This window comes from Monodelphis domestica, chromosome 2, assembly GCF_027887165.1.
Source record: "Monodelphis domestica isolate mMonDom1 chromosome 2, mMonDom1.pri, whole genome shotgun sequence".
NCBI classification, from domain to species: domain Eukaryota; kingdom Metazoa; phylum Chordata; class Mammalia; order Didelphimorphia; family Didelphidae; genus Monodelphis; species Monodelphis domestica.
In genome coordinates, this window is record NC_077228.1 from 180,153,400 (window position 1) to 180,179,477 (window position 26,078).

The window sequence follows — 26,078 nt, forward strand, 5'->3', positions numbered from 1 at the left end:
TTTTTAAAATAATATTTTATTTTTTTCCCTTATTGCATGTAAAAAGAATTTTTAAAACTTTTTTTTCCTCAGTTTTGAGTTCCAAATTTTGCATGCACATGTGTGTATGTACTGAATCTCTATGTTGGCATCCACACTCACATTTTTAGCTGTCTGTTAGATATCTAAATATAATGGCACCATTTTTAGCCCAATTACCTTAACCAGAAAGTGGCTCTGTTTTTGATTCCTCATCTCTAACCTTCTCCCCACAAGCATATTCAATGATCATTCACTCCTTTCAGTTATGCTTCTGTGATGGCTTTCTGTTCCAATCTTAAATATCCATTCTAAATTGTGCCCCCTCCTTCTCTCTGGTTTTCTAAATTCTATCTATCCTTCCAAATCTAGTTCAGTCCATTTTCTTCTGTGAAATCTTTCTAACTCACCTATCTTTTCTACACTCATTTGACACTTATCTATGTAATTCATTTGTCATTTAATCATGTTCTGTTTTGGTAAATCTTGGCTTATTACCTAAATTTCATCTTTTTTAAAATTTAGATTATAAATTCCTTGAAACACTTTTTTTTAAATGATAAAATACCAGCTTCTTTCCCCACCTCCCCAACTTAACACAGTGCTTTTGTTGTCATTGATTTCTGTTCGTGTTCACCTAGGTGCCTAGGTAGCATAGCGAATAGAGTGTCAGACCTGGGAGCCAGGAAGACCTGAGTTTAAATACAACCTTAGATACTCACTAGCTTTATGACCCTCACCCAGTCACCTAACCTCTGTTTACCTCAATTTCCTAATCTATAAAATGAGGATAATAATAGCACCTACCTCCTGGGGTTCTGAGGATCAAATGATATAATATTTGTAAAGTGTTTAGCACAATGCCTGACACATAGTAAAGTGAAAAATGTTGGCTTATATTATTTTCATGTAAATTCAATTTGCCCTTTTTAAAAAATGGGTTTACATTATAGTGTTGTGAAAAAGAATGTAAAATAAAAGACTAAAGGAGAGAGATGTCAATATGAATTTGATATCACCCCTCTTAATAGCTAGCATAGTGTAGTATAATACTTCTGTTTCACTTTTCTCTTCCAGAATTTGAGATCATATAACTAGTAAAACTACAAAACATGTCTTTTTATAAAATTTCAGAAGCCGTAAAGAACATGAAATAATAAGGACCTTTTTAATTTTTTTCTTATCTAGTTGTCACCTCTGACTAAGGAAGAGCAGACTGCAGTACAGCAATTACAGTCTCACTCAACATGCCAGACTTCAGAAGGAAGTGACTTGCATAAGACAACACTAATGTAGTTTTGAGTGTTTTGTACGTATATGTTAATCTTTTATTTTTTGTTTGTATGCTATCTATATTTTGAAAGGAGACAAGAACAGTTAACACTATTAATTCTGGAAGGAAACCTGAAATAATATATTTCAGAGAATTGTGAGGTTATATGTATATTGTGTGAATTTCCATTTATATAAATATAACTATCAGCCAATTAAAATCCAGTCTAATTTTTAAAATGCACATATGTACTATCTGACTATAAAGGGAGAAAAGAAGTTAATGGCTGAGGCAGCAGATATGGAAGTTCTGAGTGAGAAATGGAGGAAGACACATGGGACACTGGGGAAGCTCCTATGACCATAGTGGTGAACCTATGGCATACCTGCCAGAGAGGACACGCAGAGCCCTCTTTGTGGGCACAAGTGCCATTACCCACCAGAGTTTGTTACTAGAAAAGAAAAGCAGAGGAACTTGGGGACTGAGCTGCTCCCTGCCCCTTCTCCACCACACCTGAGGATAGTTTTTTATTTCACCCTTCGCTCTGCCTAGCAACCTAATGGGAACCTTTCCTCTCTCCCCTGTCTAGGGTAAGGCAGGTGGCTCACATGTGGCACAGCTGGGAGGAGGGGTCGGAGCAGTGTGCTCAGGCCACTCCCCTCCCCTCCTTTATGCATATCTGAGGATGTTCCTCACTTCACCTGCCCCTCAACCCAGCCAGCCAATGGGAGTGCTTCCTCTCTCCCCTGTCAAGGGTAAGGCTGGGGGTGGGGACAAGGGGAATGACATGCAATCTCTAAAAGAAAAGTTCATTATCATTGTCCCAAGACAATATCAGAATATGACAAACAGGACAATAAATGTATCTGCAGATGAATAGTCTGCTTCAAGTGAATCTTTCTATCTGCTTTTAGTTATTCAACAACAAACTATTACTAGATACCTATTATGTATATTATCATCCTAGATGCTTTCCTCATTTTATGTACATACTCATATTTGAGTATTATTCAATAATGATATTAAATAGTCTGGTGGAAAGACCATTAGATTATAAACCATATACTTGAGTTATGTACCCAATTTTGTACTGACTAGTTCTGTTACTTCCGAGTAGTGACTTAAGATATTGGTGCTTCAGTGTCCTCATCTGAATAATGGGAATAGTATGTTTGTTCCAGCCTACCTCACAGGGATGTTGTGAAAATAATATCCTATCAAGAGAAAGCATCAGTAAAGGTATTTAAGAAATTAAAGGAAAAAGGATATTTAAAGTTCTATCTCCTCTATAATTTCTTAAGCTTAACTATCACTGATGCAAATAATTGTATCCATGTAGTGTGATTATGGCCTAATTGTGACTTACCAACCTTCCTGTGTAATACAGGATATAATTGAGAAGATCTATGAGATATATATGAAAAGATATCAAATTGACTTCTTGGACAGCCTATGAAATTTCATTTTGTTCACCCTACCATCTAGCCTAATTTCTGTTGTTTCCTGTAATGTTTCAGAAGGCCCTTGTATTTTGACTTGACTCTCTTCTATTCCTCTGTACAGCAATTCGTTATTTAGTATTTCTATGTTACATGTGTAATGTTAATGGTGGGTAATTAGCCATAGCTAGTAATGTAGTGTAGTCAAATAGAGAGTTTAAAGAAAGGAAAGGGGTGCTTTAAGAGATTTTTTTATAGAAACCTGATGAGGTCAGAGAAGGAATTTTGGATGGTAGCTTGAGGAAGTCGGTTGAGGTACAGTTCCACTTCTTCTGGGAGAGAGACAGAGGGGTTGATTGTTCCTGACTTTCCTCTTGAATCAGCCTTGAAGAGTTTGTGAAAGATTTATAACATCTAAATCTGATCTAATTTGAAAACCTTTTGAATCAAAGACAAGGGAGCTATGGCACAATAACTCAGAACCCCTCTGGAGGCAGAATAGAGCAGCTGCTGGAAGTCACAGCCATTGACTCAGACTAACATCAAAATCTTGGCTGCCTGGAAAGAAATATCTCCACCATGTTAAGTAATATTTTGTTTTGGAATTAGGATAGTACGATAGAATGATAATTTAGTTAGTTCATTGTAGAGTTAAGTAGGATTGCCATTTGGTAATCAATGAAGACTTCCCTTGAGGGAAAGCTGGTTGGGAAACTTATATAGTTTTTATCAGTTAATAGGGAATCTTTTAGTTATAATAAATAAGTTTTGTTTTTTTTATAACTGCCCTGAGAAAGATTTTTATAACTGCCTGGTAGCCATATCTTTCAACAAACAAATTGAAAACCTGTTCACACCTGATACAACTATTATTACAGTCAATATACCAATAGTTAGAGAAGAGTTAATACCCTTTACAACAGTTGGCAATCCAGTTTTGGAAAAGACCCTACAAAACTGAGAAAAAGAAAATATTAGTTGTATTTCAAATCTTAAAAGCAAGCAGGCAGCCAGCTCTAGCTAACGGAATTCTCAGGAACTGAAAGCACTTCAGCACCAAGGAGAGTTCCACAGAGCTATCAGCTGCTCAATAACAGGGTTCCACAATGCTAGTTGGATGGAAATTTGGACATTTCCAGCACCAGTGTCAGGCAAGACAGAATGGAGGATTCTATAGGGGAAACAGAAACTACTCTGGGGGCAGCAGATTTATGAACAAAGGGTACAACAACCAGTACGCAGGCTTATAGGGGGAATAGATACAATGACAGGTATGAATATCAAGATAGGAGACCTACTTATTCTAGTGATGAAGGAAGATTCTATCAGGGAGTACAAGCAAAAGACGTGACCACGATGCAGACATACATTCAAAATGGTACTAGACTTAAGCTCTCTCAAGTAGTCAGGGAAACATCCATGAAGCTGACACGCTGAAGGGAACACATGGGAGAAGTGCCTTATGAACTTTTATCAGGCAAATGGACTGGGTAATGAAAATTACACTGAGGAGATAGGGATTTAGGATATAGATGCAACGGATATACTGGATGTAGGAGAAGATAAACAGTGAAGTAAATTAAGTGCAAAATGAAAATAAAGGACAGGAAGAGGAATTTAAATTTCCTGATCCAGCTGTTATGACACCTATTGTTCCAATCCTTATCCTACCTTGAATGTCACCCTGAAAGTGTGAAATGCAATTTACGATTGTCTTCTGGACACTGGAGCCCCCCTCTAAGTCTGTGCTGAAAAAGTCACCTGACTGATTGTGTGATGCTTTTGGAACAATGGAAATTGTGGCTGTTGCTGGAGAACCACTGGAAGTAAAAAAGCTACCACCCTATTTAGTATCGCTTGGTCCCTTGAGCATAGAACATTTTTTTCCTGCTCATGCCCAATTCACCTGCAAACCTTCTGTGCAGAGATGTGCAAAATCTAGGCTACCATCATTTGCACATTAGAAGAGGATATTTTGTTGGAATTGCCTGAAAAATCTCTGGAGCTTTTTCCAATATTGTTTTTGGACAGCTAGGAAGCAGAGGTGGAGAGGCCACAAATATATGAGATTCCCCACAGACATTTCTGCAGGTTTTTGGTCTGTCATCCACAGATATAGGCTTGCTAAAATCAGTGATGTCAGTTCAGATCCAGACCAAAGATGCCCCACCTCCATGCATTCCACAGTATCCACTGTCAAAGCTATTGAGGGTATAACTCCTGTCATCGAGTCATTAATTAAGTAAGATCATTGTATCCTTGCATGTCTGAGTATAATACCCCAATCCTGCCAGTCAAAAAGCCAAACTTGGATGAAAGTGGCAAACCAATGTATCATTTTGTGCAGGTCCATAAATAATTATATAGTCAAGCATCATGTAGTAGTCCCAAGTCCAGGACCAATTATATCAGTTCCTAGCAATGCAAAATTTTTCACAGTTGTAGATCTCTGTTCTGCATTTTTTTTCCATCCCTGTACATGAGGATTCTCAGAAACAATTTGCCTTCACCTGGAACAGTATGCAGTTCTCATGGAGGTATTTGCCCCAGGGGTTCTGTGAAAGCCCTTCAATCTTCTCACAAATTTTTACTGAGGACCTGGCTTCCATACATTTTATTTATTTTTCCATAAAAAGAGAGCAAATTGACTCATTTTGTGGATGATCTCTTTCTTGCGTCACCATCAGCTAAAGCATGCCAAAGAGACAGCAAGCACCTTCTTGAGTTATTGAAAAGGGGACATAAGATTTCCATATTCAAGGTGCAGTGGTGCTTGCTGAGAATAGAATATTTAGGCGTTATTTTATCTGAAGGGGCCAAGCATATCTCAGAGAAAAGAAGAGGGTGCATTCAAAAACACTGTACCAAAGACCAAAAAGCAGCTTAGAGCTATTCTGGGAGCTATGGGGTTTTGCAAACAATGGATACTGGGTTTTGGGGAGCTGGTGAAGCCATTGACAGAACTAACAAAAGGCTGTAACAGAGCCATTAAAATTAACATCAAAACACCTGGATGCTATTTCAAAATTAAAGCATGCTATTTTATCAGTACTGGCTCTGGGCATACCAGATTACAAGAAACCATTCGTTCTGTATGTCCTTGAGAGGATAGGTGTAGTCTTTGGGATGCTAACGCAGGTTTTTGGCCCAGTGCAAAAACCTATTGCATATTATTCTGCACAACTGGATCTAGTAGCTATAGGAGCTCCTCCCTGTCTCAGAAGCATAGCAGCAACAGCTCTGTTGGTATAAAAGGTAGTTGACTTAGTTCTGGGGAATCTGCTTACCATCATGTGTCCACATGAGTTTGAAGCCTTACTACGAAGGCATAAGATCCAAACCTTTTCAGGCCAGAGGCAGGCTAGATATAAGCTAATGCATTTTTCAAATGAGAACATTATCCTGAAGAGATGTAACGCTTACCAGATTTACCTACCTCGGGTGAACAGTTGCATGAGTGTACTAAAGTGATCCAAATAACTATAAAACCAAGGGACAATCTCTCTAATACACCTCTGGAGAATCTGGACTTTATTCTTTTCATGGATGGATCCTCCTTTATGAGAGATGGGATGTGCTACACAGGAGCAGCAGTGGTAACAGTTTGAGACAGTGTAGGTATCAGCTTTACCATCACATCTAAGTGCATAGGCTGCAGAGCTATTAGCTTTAAAGCAAGCTTGTATCAACGCCAAGGACAGGTGTGTGACTGTCTACACCAGATGGTGGTATGCATTTGGAATCTGTCACAAAGTTGGCAGTCTGTGGTTGCAGAGAGGCTTCTTAACATCCTCTGGAAAATCAATAGCCAATGCATAAATCATAAGTGAACTGCTAGCTGCTTTACAGCTCCCAAAGCAGATAGTGATTGTGCACTGTGGAGTACATAAGAAGAATACAGATTCAGTTGCCTGCGGCAACAACAGAGCAGATGCTGCTGTAAAATTTGCAGTAATGAACAGCACTGCTGGGTTTGTACCCCAAAGAGATAATAAGGAAAAAGACATGTACAAGAATATTCATAGCTGCACTCTTTGTAGTGACAAAAAATTGAAAAATGAGGGGATACCCTTCAATTGAGGAATGGCTGAACAGATTGTGGTATATGTTGGTGATGGAATACTACTGTGCTCAAAGGAATAATAAACTGGAGGAATTCCATGGGAACTGGAATGACCTCTAGGAATTGATGCAGAGTGAGAGGAGCAGAACCAGGAGAACATTATACAGAGACTGATACACTGTGGTACAATTGAATATAATGGACTTCTCCATTAGTGGCAATGCAGTGATCCTGAACAACTCTGAGGGATCTACAAGAAAGAACATTATCCACATTCAGAGGAAAAACTGTGGGAGTAGAAACACAGAAGAAAAACAACTGCTTGATTACATGAGTCGAGAGGGATGTGATTGGGGATGGAGACTCCAAATGATCATCCTAGTGCAAACATTAAGAACAGGGAAATAGGTTCTGATCAAGGACACATGTAATACCCAGTGGAATTGCGTGTCAACTATGGGAAGGGTGGGGGGAAAGGGAGGGAGGGAAAGAACATGATTCTTGTAACCAAGGAATAATGTTCTAAATTGATTAAATAAATTTTTTTTAAAAGTTTGCGGCAATGAGCAGACCTGAGCTATGCTTAAATCTTGCCCTGATAACTCCATAAGATCTGGCTACAGCATACAATGAGAAAGAAGTACTGAAATGGAAACAGAACTATCAGGCATAAAATAAGAATGGTATTTGGATAGCTTCATATGGCAAACCAATACTGCCAAGGGCCCTTTATAGCCAGATCTGCCAGAGCATCCATAAAGAGGGTCATGAAAGAAAAGCCATAAAATTAGAAAAGAAACATGAAGCTGTCCCTGTTGATTATAAGTCTTTTTTTCCCCTGTTAGATTTTAATAATGGTGAATAGGCAATACAAGGATGGGAGAAAAATGCTTATTTATGCTGAAAAAAACCTTGCCAAAGTTGCAAATAATTGGGATTCTGGTGTTTTTGAGAGAAAATAAAAATATTTTTTGATTCCTATTCAGAGAAATAGTAACATGATTATATTGTTGGTTGCTCTAAGCAGCCTTTTTCCTTGAGTTAGTTCAGGAGACTACAGACAACTTTTCTAAATGGATTTCCTGGCAGGGGGAGGGATACTTGATATCAGCAAATTTAGAAGAGGGTAGGGGAAAGTACCAGGACAAGGAGTTAGTTGATAGTACAAAGTTCTTGTAGGAGTCATCATAAAAATGATAAATTTTTAAAATAAGAAGTGTTAATTTTATATGGGTGGATCTTAATATTAAATTTGTGGTTGCCATGAATTTAATTTCTAAATCCCAAAATGAATTACTCAGATAAATGGAATTTATGATAGTTTATTTTTATAATAGAGGGAAGATATAAAGAAGAGAGAAAAGGAGAGAGAGAAAGCTCCAGCTTTCTTTGAACCAATTAGAAATTCTAAGGCACCAGTCAGGGGAAAGGAGTCTCAAGACGATGGGCCTTCTTGGAGGTCCACACCTCCAGAAAGGCAAGGAAAAAAGTCAGCCTTTACACTCACCACAGTGACCATCTAAAAAAGAAAGCAGTCTGAGGTCTCCTGCATGAGCTCCTCCAGGGGTCCAGTTCCACTACCAACTGTCTTCACTCCAAGTCTGAGTGTCTGTCTTCCAGTCTTTTCTTAAATGTCTCTCTTCACTCCAACTTCGAGTGATCTGTCTTCCAGTCCAACTCTGAGTGACTAATTCCAGTCCAAACCTGAGTGACTGATCAACTCTCTGTGTGTCTCTATTTCCACTATTTAAAGACCTTTTTCTCTTGTGTCACCTCCCCTAAATTTTATGTCTACTAATTACAGCCGACGCACCTCTCCAGGACTGCCCACTCTTTCACACGTGGGTCACAGACCTCCAAATCAATGTATGAAATGGGTGTTCATACTGTTTGTGGTTAGTTCACACCATTTTGTGGTTAGTTCATACCTTTTTGTGGTCAAACTGGGTAGATCTACTTTAAGCACTTTAGGGATTAGAATCTAAAAATAGACAGGGGATTACAATATAATCTTCACAGAAGTCAGAAAATAAGAAAACTTTTTATCTTGTTTCCTTTCAGTCACCTTGGTTACAAGTTTCCATCACAGCCTCAAACAGGTAAATGTTCTTCAAACATCTGACTAATTAACTTTGTGAAAAGTTATGTATGTATGATTTTGTTCCTAAATAAGGCATTTGTGGTTTTTTTATTTCTGTTAGATGATTTTCAATCTGTTTCTTTTTCTTTTTAAGTTGTGATGGGCTTTATTTTTATTTTTTTAATTTAACTTTTTAATTGAATTTTTTTCAATTACATGGAGAAACAATTTTTGAAAATTGTTTTCTGATATTTTTCTATTCAAATTCTCTCCCTTTTCTCTCTCCCTCATCCTCAAGGCAGTTAATAGTCTGATGTAGGATATATCAGTGCTTTCATGCCATAGCTATTTCCATATTCCCTATGTCTTTACTGAAGACATACACACACACACACACACACACACATATACATATACATATATACATACATACATATATGCACAATAAAACAAACTCAATGTGAAGGAAATAAAAGATGGCATGTTTTGATCTGTGGTCAGATTCGAACAGTTCTTTCTCAATCTGTTTCTTTTAAAATTTGCTCTTTGTTTTATATTAAGATTATATCTTTAGGAAAGTCAATAACTGGATTGACAGTCCTTTCAAGAAGAGTACAATCCTTTTAGATCAAGAAGTATTCATTTTAGTTTTTGTATTCCCCACTTCCGACCAGGTGCCTTTCAAAAATTGGTTGGCATTTAATAAATCCTTACTGAATTGTGTTGTAGATAAGTCATTGCTAAACTTATCTAAAATAATAACAATTTTATATATGCCAGGGCACTCATAATCCATGTAGACATTGAGAAAACATAAAACTGTGTATATTACTCATCCTTGGTTATTTTTTATTGTGAATAATCTTTTCTGAGGATCAATTAAATAAAGCTACTTCTGGAAAAATATAATTTCTTAAATTATTTTGAAGGCAATTATTTTGGTTTGCTTGTAAAGTAAGTTCCTTTTAACCAAAGAATGAGTATAACTAAAAGGAAAAAAATTAAATACACCCAGGAATAATTTTTTTATACTTCTCCATTGGTAGTTACAATTTAGAGTCTCTAAGATAAACCTGCAGTTGTATAGTAGCTACACTAATAGATTAAATTTAATTTTAAAAGGTATTTAAAACAATGCATATATAAAGATATAGATACATAATATTTTAATACTCCATCATGTTCTTTTGTTGTTGTTGTTCAAATCCTTACCTTCTGTCTTACAATCAATAGTAAGTATTTGTTCCAAGGCAGAAAAACAGTAAGAGCTAGACAATGGAAGTTAAGTGACTTGCCCAGCATTACACATGTAGGAAGTGTCTGAGGTCACATTTGAATCCAGGACTATCTGTCTCTAGGCCTGGCTCTTTATCTACTGTACCACTTGGATAATGTATACTATTGAATCATGCTGATAAAAAAAAAAATCCTCACTTGCTACTTTCTTAGCCCAGAATATTAATGAACCTCAAAAGACTACATAAAGATTTGGAGGTAGAAAGAATTTTCATTTCTGGACTTAACATCCATGTAAAAGTGGTGAGGGTAAATAGTTATCACATTAAAAAAAACTCAAGTGTGATGCTTAACACAAGGGGGCACTCAAAGCAGAGAAAAAAGCAACCCTTCTTTGCTTTTCCCTACACAGGAACAGAATGGTTCTTTCTTTCTCTATCTGTCCTGGCCTCTACCTCTTGTAAAAGATCCCCTGTAGGCCCCTAAAGCTATAAAGACTTTTACTTGAAACTATCTCCTTTATCCTTTCCCTTAAACTAACTGAAGGAAAAAGAGCAGAGAAATGATCAATTGGTATTTATATCTTACAATTATTGGAGCCCTCACACTGAACATTTGGTTCAGGGGTTTCATTTGGAGTAAGTTTGCTGATTGAAACAATGTAGTTGAGGTGAGGCAGATGATAGTAAAGGGAAACCATGTTAGCAATAAGTAGTTTTTAATTGTTACTTTTGTGAAATTAAAAACAGTTTTATTTAAGAATTGGGGAAAAAATCTATGGGGGGAAAATCTATTTAAAATATCTAAATTAAAACATTTCTTCACCTAAAAATAAGAGAAAAAACAATTATATTCTTGTTGTGGGGCAGTCAAGAAAACCAAGCACGCAAGTATAGAGGAAGTACAGTAGTTTTTTAACTCATTACTAGGAGGTAATTGACAATGGCAACTTTAATTAATAAAGATATTTATATTAATAACTTAGAGCCATGATGGTGAACCTTTGACACATGTGCCAAAAAGGGCACACAGAACCCTCCCTATGGGCACGCCTACAGTTGCCCACCAGAGTTTGTTATTAGAAAGCTAGAGGAATTCAGGGTGGAGCTGTTCCCTTCCCCCTCTTCCATTAGCCTGAGGTCATTCCTCACTTCCCCTGCCCCTCTGCCCAGCAGCCAATGGGAGGGCTTCCCCCCTCCCCTATTGGGTAAGGGGAGGCAGGGTAGAGCACTTGATCTGGGGGGGGGCAGGCATGGCATTCAGTGGGAGGGGGTAGGATGGCGACAGGGGCTCGCATTCTGTCTCTAAAAGGTTTGCCATCACTGACCTATAGGTTTAGGATATGTATGTACATGCACTCACACTCACATGTGTGCATATATGTAAATATATGCATGTGTGTGATATATGTATTTGTATACTATATATTTATACTATATACATTTCTTCTCATTCAGAAATCTAATTAGGAAGAATATATAAATGGAGAGACACAACTAATAAAATCTACCACCATTTCAGCTGCTTACTGTAATTTCTCACTAGAATTAGTGAATATTATTTGGCCTAGTGTGACTATCAGTGCTTTATTGGAGTGGATATGTTGACTTGAGGACAGAGAAGTAGGGCTTCCTCCTGTTCAGGCAGTCATCTTGGCTGGAAATCATCTTTAGAGTATAAAGATTTATGTACATCATCTCCCAAACCAAATTACATAGTCCTGGAAATCTGGAACCATGAATTATACTTCTCTGCATCCCCAAATACATGACTGTGGTGATGAGCCTCTCTAAACTCATCCAGTCTGGTCTTCAGAAGGTGAGCTGGTTCTCACATGATCATCTATAACTTTCCGATAGGCAGAACTGGTCCAACTTTCCAGAACTTGCTAGTGCATGCACATTAGTAGCATAGATTTCTAGATCCCATTCACTTCCTCACTCCATGCTACTGAGGCATCAGAGCAAGACTTTAATGTGGGGACTTTTGACTAGTGTGATAAAATATAAGCTTGTTGATTGATAGAAGTTTAAAGTTAGTATCCCAAAGGAATAGGCTTTCTTTTTTAAACTCTTACCTTCCATCTTGGAATCAATACTGTGTATTGGTTCTAAGGCAGAAGAGTGGTAAGGACTAGGCAATGGGTGTCAAGTGACTTGCCCAGGGTCACACAGCTGGGAAGTGTCTGAAGACAGATTTGAACCTAGGACCTCCCATCTCTAGGCCTGGCTCTCAATTCACTGAGCCACCCAGCCGCCCCCTGGAATAGGCTTTTTAAAAATTCATACCTTGCCCTTTTCCAGAAATATTTAAGGCAGCTGATGAAATTTAATGTTTACAACAAAACAAATAAAATGTTTTGAAGCACATACCCAAACTAAATAGAATGAGTTAGTGTTACAAGGTACCTGAAATTAGTAATTACTGAAGTTGAGCACTGATTAGCTCTGAATATGCTGGTAGCCAAATTAAAGAGGGATACATGTTAACATATTTCTTATTGTCTTATTAAAAGAAAACTTGGGGGGCATCTTCCTATCTGTGTGACCCTGGCCAAATCATTTGATTTCCATTTCTTAACCCTTACCACTCTTCTGCCTTGGAACCAATACACAGTGTATTCCAAGATGGAAGGTAAGGGTTTAAGGGAGTAAAAAAGAAATGAAGAAAAGAAAACTTGTAAGTTTGTTTGGAGAGACTCTTCTTGGTATTGAATTTTAAGGAAAAGTTTTATCACATAGGTCTTCAGGTCAAGGTGTATTAGTGGGGGATCAGGAACCAGAGCTTGAAAGGTCTAAGAGAGGGAGGGAACAGATAAATAGAAGCACCACTTCCTCTCCCAGGCAGAGTTGCCCAACAGAAGTTGAGATTGGATCAATATGCAGAGTTGAAAGGTAAAGAGGAAATCCCCTTCAGCCTCTAGTTTCTGTTTTCTTCCCTGGATGGATATTATCTTGATCCCCTTAGTACATATGAAGAATGAGATGTTCAGTTCTTCTGAATTAATAAGGTCTAGTTATTGTTTTGATATTCAGGAATGGTAGGTTTAGGGAAGAGGGAAAAATAGGAAATCCCTAATTCTATTTCAACCTAAATTCTCTTTAGGGGTTGAAGGCTCAGGTCTGGGAACTCAAGTCCCTGAGGACGTTGTGGAGTCAGGCTGGTATATTTCCTAATATAGAAAGATACAGCTATTGAAGGTATCAATAGAAAATCTTACTGGGTGGATAGTCTTTTATCTTCCCCAAAGGGAAAAAGTCTATCCACCACTATTGAGGAAGAATGGCTAATCTGATTTCTTCAGATCAATGAGGGATCACAGCAGGTTATGCTCAGCAAGTTGCTCTTCTCCCTTTCAGTTCAGAAAAGAAAAAGAACTTCTTTCCAACTGTCCATCTGCTTTTCTTGGCTAGAGGTTCTAGCCCCATCCCCCGTTGCCAGCAAAGTTCATTTCCTTCCTGCATGAGGTTTCCTTGTAAATCAAGTCCTTGCAATGCAGAATGTATCTCTCATCCACAAAGGGCATTAGTTAACAGCAATAGTTTTACAGAAGACACATTGAAATGGATATTTCTTATATCAATTAAATAAAAGCTGAAAGCATGGCTTTAAATTTTAACTCAGGCATTTCCTCAGCTAAGCAAATATGGTTTTTATATATTACTTTTTTTCTTTCTTTTTTTTTGGGGGGGGGGGTGGTATATTTCTGATAAATCAGATTAATTCCATTTGAAAAATCTAGATCAAAGATATCAAACATGAAATCCACTATACTGTCTAGTGTGACCTGAACCAGATTAAAATGTAATTGGGAAATATTCAACAAAATAAAATAACAGTAAAACATAAATAATATTAATATCTTGTTTTCTAAGTAAAAATGTAGCCCTTAGTCATCCCTATTTTGGTACTGAGTATCCTCATTTCTATTTTAACTTGACACCTTTGGTGTAGAGAAAAGGAGAGTTAACTCATCAGTTAAATGATCTCTTTTAAGTACTAGATATCTCTAGGGAGCCTTTCACAAGTATAGGATTACAATCAATTCATGATGAGTTCCTGAAGTGTTGATGATATGGTGTTGTTAATTAATGAAGGATCCATATGCTTTGGAAATCAGATGTGCTGAAGGCAGAAGAAACACTCTTGTGAAGATTTTGAGGGTATGACGTGCTCTGAATTGAAGCAAACAGTTCACTTGTATTTAGAATTGAAATATAGAAGTGCCTGTGTATAAAATAGAAACAGAAAGTGTTCTCCTTGGCATTCAAAGCCCTTCATAATTTAGCCCTCTCCTACCTTTCTAGTCTTCTTACACTTTACTTCCCAACATTTATTCTTTAGGTCAGTGACATTGGCCTTTTCCTTGAACAAGACACTCTATCTCTCTTTTTCTTGGCTCCTGGCACTCTTCTCTGGCTGTTCTCCAAGCCTGAAATGTTCTCCCTCCTCAACTCTGCCTATTGAACTCCCTGGCTTCCTTTTAAGTCTCAACTAAAATCCTATTTTTTTATTGGAAGCCTTTTCCCACCTTTCTTAAATCTAATGCCTTCTCTGTTAATTATTCCCCATTTGTCCCATATATAGCTTGTTTTATATATATTTGTTTACATGTCTCCCCAATTAGATTATAAACTCTATAAGGGCAAGGACTGCCTGTTGTAAAAATAAAAGGGGGATTGTGAATCTAATATAGGCAATGGATTTGTTTATTGATTATAAACTGATTTCAGATACTCTGCTTGCTGTGCTAACAAAGTATCTTCAGTTTATATCAGTCAAGTGAAGCTCATAATGAACTTCTCTTTAGGGTGAGGAGCAAGGATGCTAAAGAGACTCTGGTTATAAAAAATTAAAATATTTATTGAAAATATATAAGGATAAAAGGATTTCTAAAACTCGCTAACTACACCCAAATAAAACTCCCTTGTTCCTCAAGGAACAGCTTCTCTTTTTTATAGGCTACACTAATCCTTCCTTATCCGACTAACCCAAATTTTCCCTATTCTACAATAAACCAACAATATTATCCTTATAATTTTTAATTTGCCTCCAAGTTATAAAAATAACAAAGGCTAGATGGTTGAGTCTCAACAAGAATCAAGTTAGGACTCTGAGCCTTAGCAGACTCAGAGTCCAAACCAAAGACCAGGTCTTTCTCTGGTCTTTTCAGAGTTAAACAATCTATAAAGACTGTAATAGATAGTCAATAGTGTTTCCCAAGTTGGAAAAAGAAAATGACTCCTTCAGGTGTCTACATCAATGAGAGAAAGAGAGAGAGAAAAAGAGAGCAAGAGAGGCAAAGATATTACCTCCTCAAAGCCCTCAGAGCAAGAGTCTCTGTGTGTGACTCTGCCAACTACCAGAGATCAACTGCCACTCCCAGAGAAAAACTTACAACTGGCAACATCTGAAATTGACACTCTCAGCTCTGCTTGAAATTCCAATTCCTTCTCAAGCCAGTTTCTCTACTTCTTATCTCTAAACTAATATAACAAGACCCACTTTCTAATATCCTTATAGTTTCTCCCCTTTTGAGCATATGGAGAGAGAAAAAAATCTCTCCCATATGCTTGCCATTCTTTGTAATTCTAAAGTTATACCTAACATTATTATTATATTTCAAAAAAAATTAGTCTTAATCTTATGTTTATCTTATCCTATTCTTATTACTACACCTTATCTATGCTAATCTGCACTAGGGATAGAAATCAAAGAAAAGAAAATTTCAATGAAAAAGTACTTGCACAAATGCAAGTACAAAACATAAATTACAGAAATTCAAAATGAAAACTTTTGAAACAATAAAATAGTTATAAAAACCAATTTAACTTATGTTTTGTTTTTTTAAACCCTTACCTTCCATCTTGGAATCAATACTGTGTATTGGTTCCAAGGCAGAAGAGTGGTAAGGGCTAGGCAATGGCAGTTAAGTGACTTGCCCAGGGTCACACAGCTGGGAAGTGTCTGAGGCCTGATTTGAACCTAGGACCTCCTGTCTCTTGGCCTGGCTCTCAATCATCTGAGCCACCCAGCTGCCTCCTTTAACTTGTTTTGCAAAAAAGTAGTCTATCTAAAATAATATGCAAAACTCATGCAAACTGCATTTTACAAATCCTATTTGAACAATTCAAATGAAACTCTTTACTATGCTAAGACCTTATCCTATCACTAGTACAGAAAACCAAAACTAACTACATTAAAAGTCAAAATCAATTTGCTATACTAATAAAATCAAAACTTTGCAATGATTTATATACACATCTATATAAATACACAGATCTATATAATTTCTACACCTATGTATATGTTATGTACAAATTGTATTATAGACTATGTATATATAGTATTTACAAACTATTTACATTTTGCAGGAGGAAAATAAATGTCCCCCCTATGATAGTTTAAGAAAATCTTAAAAGATTTTCTTTAGAAAGATATGTGTTTTCTTGATGTTATCTCCTAGGAACACATAAAGTGTTTCTGTGAGAAAAGATCTTACTAATTTAATGTGTATAGTTATTATTATCTTCCCAAGGTGATTTATCTGTATTCATCCATTTCAGTGAATACTCATCACCTGCTTATGATGTTGGAGTTTGTAAAAAATATGTCCTATATGTGTCTATTATTTTGTAGTGAATACTTACCAAATATTTAAAGTCACCTCCTTTGCTACTGTCTTCTGTCTTCATGTTGTAACTATGTAGTGTTTATTTGCAACTATAGTGAAAGTGTGTAATGTTAGAATGGTGCAAAAATCTTACAGTTCATGTCCATAATCAGTCTGTGTTCCTCTTCTGTGTTGATTTTTTCTGCAATGTCTTTGTTACAGTTCAAATGTCCTTTTTGCTATCATCTTCTCTGTTTCTTCTATGTCATCTTTGTCTCAATCTTGATCTCTGTCTCTTTCATTCTTCTTCTTGAACCAGGAAGTTTTGTTTAGATGGAGTAAGAATTCCTTAGAGTTAGAAATCCTTTTATCCTTATATATTTTCAATAAATATTTTAATTTTTTATAACCAGATTCTCTTTAGCATCCTTGCACCTGGCCCTGAAGAGAAGTTCATTATGAGTTTCACTTCACTGTTGCCCCTTTTTGTATTTCCAGTGGTTATACAGTACCTAGCACGTAGTAAGCATTTAATATTTATTGTTTATTGATTAATATTTTCCCTCAAAAGAGAGCCTTGACTCTTTTATGATGTAGACAATATTTGGTTAAGATGTCCAAGTACTTTAACAGCATCTAACCTGGTACAGAATTTTGAGTCCTGAAAAGCTTTAAGGGCAAGTGTTAATGATCCTCCATCTCAGCCATAAAAGACCCTCAGGATAGCATCTGTATAGGATTTTATTTTTACGTAGAATTGTACTGCAGTGGGCCCATCAAGATAAATTAGAGTAATGAATTTATATTTTAAGATTTTGCTTATTTAGCATTGTTCATTTAGATGTTGGAAAATATACAAGATTGATAGAATGTTAGACCTTGAAATGACCTCAAATATAAACCAGTCCAGCCTTGTATATATAATTCCATGATTTTGGTTTTTAGTTGTTTTTTTTTTTAAACCTTTCCCTTCCATCTTGAAATCAATATTGTATATTGGTTCCAAAGCAGAAGAGCAACAAGAGCTAGGCAATAGGGATTAAGTGACTTGCCCAGGGTGACCTAGTTAGGAAGTGTCTGAAACCAGATTTGAACTCAGGGCCTCCTGTCTCTAGGCCTGGCTCTCAGTCCACTAAGCCACCTAGTTGCCCCTTGAGTTTAGTTTTAATATAGTTAATGAATAGCCAACAGGTACAACTACTTGCTAAGTCCATTTCTAGTAACCTAAAATTGTCTGCTGCATTAAGGATGCTTGTCTTTTTCCACAACTGTAAGATATACATAGACCAATGCACCTCAGAGCTATATACTATATTATAGGATAAAAGGAAAATGATGCAACCATTTCGTACATTCTAACATTCTAATTTGTGACATCAATTCCTGTCTATTCAGACTTTATCAATAGTATGCTTCAGGCTTCAAAGAAGCAATAATAGCTCCATTCCATGTAGTTTGTCTCTAGCTTTTTCTTACTCACAGAATCAAAGACCGATGAAGGAATAATGAAAAATTAGAAGCTTTGTGCAGTTATCTGATTCCATCTCACTCCCAAGATAGAATAGAGTGTTGCAGTGATCAGTAGTTGAACAATTAGTTCCAGGTGAGATAGTAAGGCCTCTGGACTAGGGCCTTGGATACTTGTCCAAGGATGAGCTTTGTTTTTATGTTCCTGAAAAAAATCTTGGGACCTTGTTCAACTGTCCATCAGGAAGAGATAGGGATAGGGAAATCTCTGAGGTAATAAGGTTGCTAGGGGCAGCAATTGCTAATGAGTATAGTTTAAGACTTACTTTACTTAGATTCAACCTGCCAAACACTATCTATACTCCCTAGAGGGAATGATGGTACCCTCTCATTGCCTATTTATCAATAAAGACTTGTTTCTCCTATGATTTCTCTTTTAGGCATACTGTGAGCAGTAGTGTTCCCAAATCCTATATTCAGTGTTGTCTCCACTGGCTGAATCCATAGCTTCTCAGGGGGATATATACTATAACAAAATAAATTTTAGGGGATGTGACTTGTGCATTTATTTACTGGGATAAATAGAAACTGGATAATGAAATTTCATTTTTAATTGCCAAATTAATGAAAAAAGCATAGTTGAGTTTTAATTTAATATTGTTAAAAGATGTCTACATCTAAAAGCAAAATTTGGCCAATGTAATAGTTTTGGAAACTGGTATTCTTAATCTATTTTTAATGATCTTTCTCCTTCATTTGTAGAACTTTCTTGAATAAGATGCTAATGAACAGATTGACTACTGATGAATGTGAAAGCCATGAGTCTAAGCTATGGAGTTGGAAAGAACTGAAGTTAAGGAAAAAAGAAATAGATACATAAGACAAATTAAAGACATTGTTTCATTTTGAGGTATGGAATGAGTGTTATTTCCTTGTGTGCAAGGAAATTGATATTTTGACAGAGATAGTATGGTAATAAATGTATTGTGAAAGTTGATTGTGCTATATTAAATATTCATAATAAGTGTCTATTAAAACTTTAAAAATCTGTAAGCCATTTATGTACTGTTTTTAACTACATCAAGTTTTACTTTAGTATTCCTGGGAATTGATCTTGGTTTTCTATTCAGTGAAGAAGATATTCAAGTGAAAACAGAACCTGGAGTGTTTCTTTGAAGCTTGATCTGTCTTGCTGAGTCAGAAGTCTTTGAAAGTTTAGGAGCAAGATCAGTTCGTTGCTATATTTGAGAAATTTAACCTTTCCAGGCTCAGTTTTCCTCTTTAGGAAACTGAGATTTTAAATAGATATACCCACTTTCCAGGAATGAAGGAAATATTGTACCACTAAAAGAAAATTCCTTGAGGGTGGAGATTGTCAGTAGGTGAAGTTTTATTGTCATTGCTTGATTTTACAAAGTTTTAGACTTGATCATTTATACTGAGTAATTTTTTCAAATGCCTGCTTTTGTTTTCTTAAGGAAGAAAAGAGATGCCTACAGTGTCTCTATGAACATATATAGGCAAATAAATGTGTTTTGAGAATTTTATGAGTATAATGTAATTTTAATGGGAAAAGATAGTGCCCTCTGAAGAACTTTTTGCATGTTTCCTTTTGATATTTTACTTGGTGTGCTGTAGTGAAGCTACTCTTTAGTTTCTATGATCACAGTGACCATTTTAAGTATTTTTATTTCATAAGATTTTGTAGATAAAAACACTAAGTTAATCATGTCTTTAAGTTGAGTACTCATGCTAATTGATATCATTGTATTGGATTTGTTAAATTAAAATATTTCAACACCTTTAACAAGCAAAATTGTCTCTTTTCTGAAAAGTTTTTGTTTGAGGTTAAAAAATCATTCTACTATCAAGGACACATGATACCCAGTGGAATCCCAAGTCGGCTATGGGAGGGGTGGTGGGAGGGAGGGAAGAAAAGAAAATGATCTTTGTTTCCAATGAATAATGTTTGAAAATGACCAAATAAAATAATGTTTAAAAGGGGAAAAAAATAAATTCAACATTTTATATTAAAAAAAAGATCATTCTACTAATCCATACAAAATATTTAAAATTAACATAAACAAAACAAAAATAAAACCCATAAAACATAAAGTCAGACAATGAGGGCAAAGATACTCATTCTGTTACCCTATGTATAATTGTTTATATTAAAAAACTGTGGTCCTTTAATTTATGGACCTAAAGTAAGATGTTTCAGCAAAGTAAGAATTCATTGTTTCTTGGTATATTACTTTATCTGTGGAAATAATTTTAAAGAAGCTGCATTAGGGGTAACAAGGTGGCTCTATGGATAGAGATCCAAGCTTGGAGATAGGAGCTTCTTGGGTTCAAATCTAGCCTCAGATTCTTCCCAGCTGTGTGAGCATGGGCAAGTCACTTCTTAACCCCAATTGCCTAGCCCTTACTGCTCTTCTGCCTTTTTGTTTTTAATGAAGAAGAAGAATTACCATTTTCTTTGTCATAGCATCTTAAGGATCTTGGGAGCTTATAAATGATTTGCAGCTGAAACCTTCCCTATATAATGTGTTCCCCCTTAAAATGGGAAAGCAGGGACTGTCCTGTTTTTCTATGTGTATTCTCAGTGCTTTGCATATAGTAAGTACTTAATAAAAGCTCCATTCATTTACTTATTGTTGATACAACTGATATTATACAGCTGCTCCTAAAACTGATCCTTAATTAACAAAACCTCAAATAATTTGTGTATATTTTGTTGTAAGCTCCATTAATTTGGTCTCAACAGGATAACACAAACTTGAATCAATAAAAGATGAATCATTGAAATAAACTTGATTGAATCTATGATCTCATCTATGTGAGCATCCCTTGAATCCTATCCATATTTCAATCTATGTAATTTTTGTCCATGTTCTCCTGTAGTTCTCCCATAGAGGATATAGCCAATATGTGGAAGGAAAACTTATCTTCTAGGTCTCATTTACATTTCATGAGTAGCAATGTAGCTCTCAGACCATCCATATGGTGTCCTTAACTCTTCAAAGATGATCAGCTAGATTTCAAGAAATAGTAGCTTTATTTCAAAGCATAAATAGAAGACTTTAGGAATCTATTTTTAAGAAATAAAACTATTCTTAATTTTTAAAAAATTTATTTTTATATATAATTGTGTTCCTGAAGTAGTTTAAGAGTGTTAGAAAATAGCTCATTCTTGAATATTTTACTTTTTCCCCTTATAATTTTGTTAACAGTGTAGCAATGATTTGCATTTTTTTTAGGTTTCCTTCATTTTTTTATTTAATTTTTTTGTTCCAAATTCTATTCTTCCCTTTCCCCCAGTCACTGAGAAAGGAAGAAAAACAAAATATAAAACAATAGTCATGCAAAACAACTTTCTGCATTTTTCATGTTCATAATAATTTTTCTTTAAAGTAAGAAAGAAGAAATTTTGCCTCAATTTATCTCGGCTGATTTGCATTTTGAAGAAACTTTAGTACCTATATGGGGCCTACCCAATGGAAGGACACTATCATTGTTTGGCTCAAAGGAAGGAAGAATAGATACCTCTAGTTTATTTTCCCTCCTCCTCTCTAGTTGTCAGAAGGGGAAACAGGAGGTTGGTGCCAGAGGCCATCATTCCTCTGTCCCCAGAGGAAGGGGGAACAGGACTATAAGAATATCTGCTTTCTTAAGTACTATTCATCTAGGAAATTGATGGTGAACCTTTTGGAGATGGAGTTCCAGGCCCTGCCTCCACCCAAAACCCCCAGATTGAATGCTGAGCCTTCTTCCCCATCCCACCCAGACTGAGTGCCATGCCCCTTCCCCACACTTAGTGCTGAGCACACCCTGCCCCCCCCCCCACCTTACTTGACACAGAGGAGGGAGGAAGCGTTCCTAGTCCGCTGCCGGGAGGAGGGTTGAGTGCAGTGAAGAATGTCCTCAGCAAGTGTGTAAGGGGGTGGTTCAAGCACTTTGCTCCCCTCCAGCTCTGCCACTTGTGAGCTGCCCACCTTACCTGCTATGTGCTCACATTGGGCCACTGGGCAGAGGGGCGGGTGAAATAAATAAATGTTGTAAGGGCTCAGTGGAGAGGGGGAGGGGAGCAGCTCCAAGTACCTTTACCTTTCTAGTAACCAACTCTAGGTGGGGAGAAGGTGGCTACATGCCCTCAGAGAATGCTCTGTGTGACATCTTTGGCACCTATACCTTTGATTTGTCATCACTAATCTAGGGTCATCTTGGTTAACCTATGGAATGCATGCTGAAGGGGGCTACACCCCTCCCCCTTTTATGTGTGCCTGAGGACATTTCATCACCCACCCCTCTGCCCAGCAGCCCAGTGGGAGTGCGGGGTAAGGCAGGAGGCTCACATGCAGCACGAGGATGCAGTTTGGGCACTCAATCTCTAAAAGATTCATCATCACTGATCTAGGGGATATGATCAGGTTTCATCTAACTTTTGATTGCTTTGGCCATTTTGGAGGGAAGGGAGTACCCCAAGCTCTATATTCAAGGCTTGACCTCTTCCCCACCAAATAATTCCACAATGAACACATACAGAATAGCAAAGAAACCCATTTATTCAAATCAAACAAAAATTAAAGAAGATATACATAGAAGAATATATATTAGATAAAACAGAGTGAAGGAACTCCCCCATTGGGATTGAGAAAACAGCTCAACTAAGAGTACGCTAGATCTCACATAAGGGGAAAACCTCTCTGCTGTAACCAGTTGGGAGTAGAGACATGATGAACATCACCCACTCTTATGTCTTCCCAGAGTCTTCCTTCAACAAACTTAAGTGGGGTTGGCCTCTTTCATCTTCCCTTGAAGTTAGAAGCAAAAAAATCAACTTAATTGAGGATTCTTGCTTAAAGAATTCACCAAAGAAGGGTTGGTTTAGAACTGAAATACTTGCCTCTATCTACTTTGCCTTTTAAGCAGGGCAGAGGCTTCATCTTCCATATAAAAAGGGCTTTGAACACATCTAAAGGTAAATTTCAAATCCAGAACATTCCTTAATTATCAAAACTTGCTTTGCCTAAATTGAAATATCAGCAATGCTTTTATTAATTGCCTACTATATATAAGGTACTGTGCTAGATGCTTTGGATACAGACAAAAGTGAAAATCGTCAATGAGATTATATATTCTATAATGTGAATTTTAGATTTACTCCACCCTGCTTAGTCTAACAAAACAGGAATATCTACACCCCTACTTAAGGATCAAATGTTGAGAAGGATGGCCTATAACAGGCATGTGCTAGCAAATGACAAATCAGAAACAACTGACAGACCCCCTGGGCTGTCCTAAGCCAAGTTTAAGCTACCATTGGTACATGTGAGACAGAAAGTGATGTAAAAATGGTCTATACATTTCACGTCACTTCCTCTCTCCAGCTTCTTTTCGTAGAGAGGTGGCTCTGGCTCTTATGGCAGAGAGGTGGCTGGTGGCAGTGTGCTGGACATCTTGGCATCTTCGCGTGGCTGCAGCTATTGTCCGGGTTTGGCGGTGGACGTAATCCTATACCCTTTTCCCTCTCTCTTCTTAATTCCTTCCCTCTATATTAATTAAGCTACCATAAAATTTCCAAACTGACTTGAGTATTTTATTTGGGATTTGAATTAAATCCCTGGAGACCAATTAAATTTATATTTAGTCTCAACCCTAAATTTACCCTTACAGTCTGGCTAATCCACGAAGGGTGTGATCAGGACCCTCAAATTTCTATGAAACCTCTTTCCTTTCTTTATTACTTCCTCAAGTCAGTCTTTTAAGCATCTAGCTCAGCAGTTCAAAACACAGCTGTGAGATTAGGTGAGTATAAAACATTTCTTTAAATCTTTTCTCCTTAATTTGAATTGAACACAGCCTTTAAAAAAAAAAATCTAAAAGCGGCAGGACTGGGGAAGCTGTTTACGAAGGAATCCCCCTTCCCTTAGGGAATAAACTACCCAATTAGCCCACCCCCACAATACTGCCTCAATTACTCTTAACTAGCGGTGAGAAAAACCTGGAGGAAGTTTTGGCCTTGTCCTGCTCCCCATGTGTCTCTAGTTTTAAAATTAAGTGAGGAGTAAAAAAAAACAAAAAACAAAAACCTGTGAGGCCTGCTAGGAAAAGCAAAAGCTTTACTCAAAGAAAGAAAATGTTTTACCCTGAAGGTAAAGTCTTAGCCTCAGGCAAAAGGCTTTGTTTTCTGTCTCCTTTTGGCCTAGGGGACTTGATTGGATTAAAAGGCTCTTTTAAAAAAAGGACACTGGACCCAAATCTTTTGTTTTCACTCCCTGATTTTAACCCCTAGCCAGTAGCAACATCTACTGATGAAAACCAAAATTTTAAATAATTAAAAAAACATATAAAAACCTACATTCTACAACATTTGTATGGCCTTTGAAATATTAGGGACAGAAAAGATTCCAGAATACCTCCAATTTCTTATGTTATTAGGTAATTTCATTTTTATACCCCTAAATACTGTGATGAGAAATGCTACCTTGAAAAATTTTGAAGCTAAAATGCAGGAAAACATTCAAAACCAATTGGATAATTTAAAATGCTTCTTACTGGATCAACTGGCAAATACTGACCCCAACAAAAACATGTCTGACTCTGACAAACCTGTTTCGGAACCTCTAAATGAGGAAATTCCCTCCCCCAAAATGGAGATGGAAAACACCTCTCTTATAGCTCAGCTGACAGACTGGTTCTCTTGTGGTCTGCAAATCTTGGCTAAACTTAATTCCCAAGACCCTTCTCCTGAAATCCAAACTTCTGAAATCCCAGTTTCTCCTGTTCCTTTTCCTACTCAAAAACCAATTCCAGCCCCAAGGAAATCTCATCCTTCTAAAGAAACTCCTTTTAGTCAACTCACAGGTACCAAATTCAACTAGAGGCCTTTTTCCTCTAAGAGAAGTACCTGAAATAGGACGCAATGGGGATGTGGTGACTCTAAGGCACAATATACGGTTTACTCCCCAAGAAATAATGAATTCACACAAAATGTTCCCACATAGGAACAAGATCTCTTTCTGGTAATGAAAAAGATGGCAGATATATTTTTTCAGTATAATCCATCTTACAAAGACATTGAAACTTGCTACAGGCTTTTTTAACTGAATGTGAGAAAAATAAAATAATTTCTCATGTCAATAAAGCCTGGGGGCACAATGCAGTACACTGGCCATCTCAGGACTATAACAACTCTGAGGATTATTTACAACTATACTGTTGTTAGGGAGACCATCTTAACAGCCTGAGAGAGTGTGCAGACAGTACAGATAAGTGTACAGAATTTAAAAGAATTAAGCAAAATGAGGAAGAGAAGCCCTCCAGATTCATGGATACAATAATTGAGTTTGGGGGGTCAATACCTGGATTTTGCCCTTTCTAAAGAAAATTGCATAAGACAAATTAGAAGGTACTTGGTGAATAACTCTTGCAAAGTGATTAGGGATTATTTTAGAACACATTGCCCAAGATGGCCACAGATGAATCTTTAAGAATTATGGGAGGGGTGTGACAAGGAAATCACTTTAAAAGACTGATATATATTAATTTAAGGTCACCAAGGAATTCAGCTATGTAATTCCTTAATGAAAACTCAAGTCAGCAGTCAACCTTTTATGGAGGTTAATTACAAACAGGAGGAAGAAAAGTATTAGAGAGAGAGAGAGAGAGAGAGAGAGAGAGAGAGAGAGAGAGAGAGAGAGAGAAGGGAATAGGGCTTAAATACCCCCTCTGTTTAGGCTGGGCCAAAAGGCCCAAGCCCTTAGATAGCTGAAGCAAAGAAAAGAGATCAGTCCCTATCACTCACATGACCAAAATGGAGAAACAGTCTCAGGGGCCTCCACCTCCAGCTTCCTTCAGAGCAAGCTTCTCAGAGCACAACCTCCCAG

The 26,078-nt window shown here is 36.9% G+C and overlaps 1 protein-coding gene across 1 annotated transcript in view; it reads left to right on the top strand.

Annotated features, from left to right (window-relative positions):
* The window catches only part of SKA2 (spindle and kinetochore associated complex subunit 2), a 62,870-nt gene extending 42,865 nt beyond the window's left edge, over positions 1–20,005 (top strand). The window contains exons 5-6 of the mRNA XM_056814656.1: positions 1,207–1,327; positions 18,952–20,005. Of these exons, the coding sequence (XP_056670634.1) occupies positions 1,207–1,314 (108 nt within the window). The 3' untranslated portion in view covers positions 1,315–1,327; positions 18,952–20,005. The remainder of the gene's footprint in view (positions 1–1,206; positions 1,328–18,951) is intronic.
* The last annotated feature ends 6,073 nt before the right edge of the window (positions 20,006–26,078 follow it).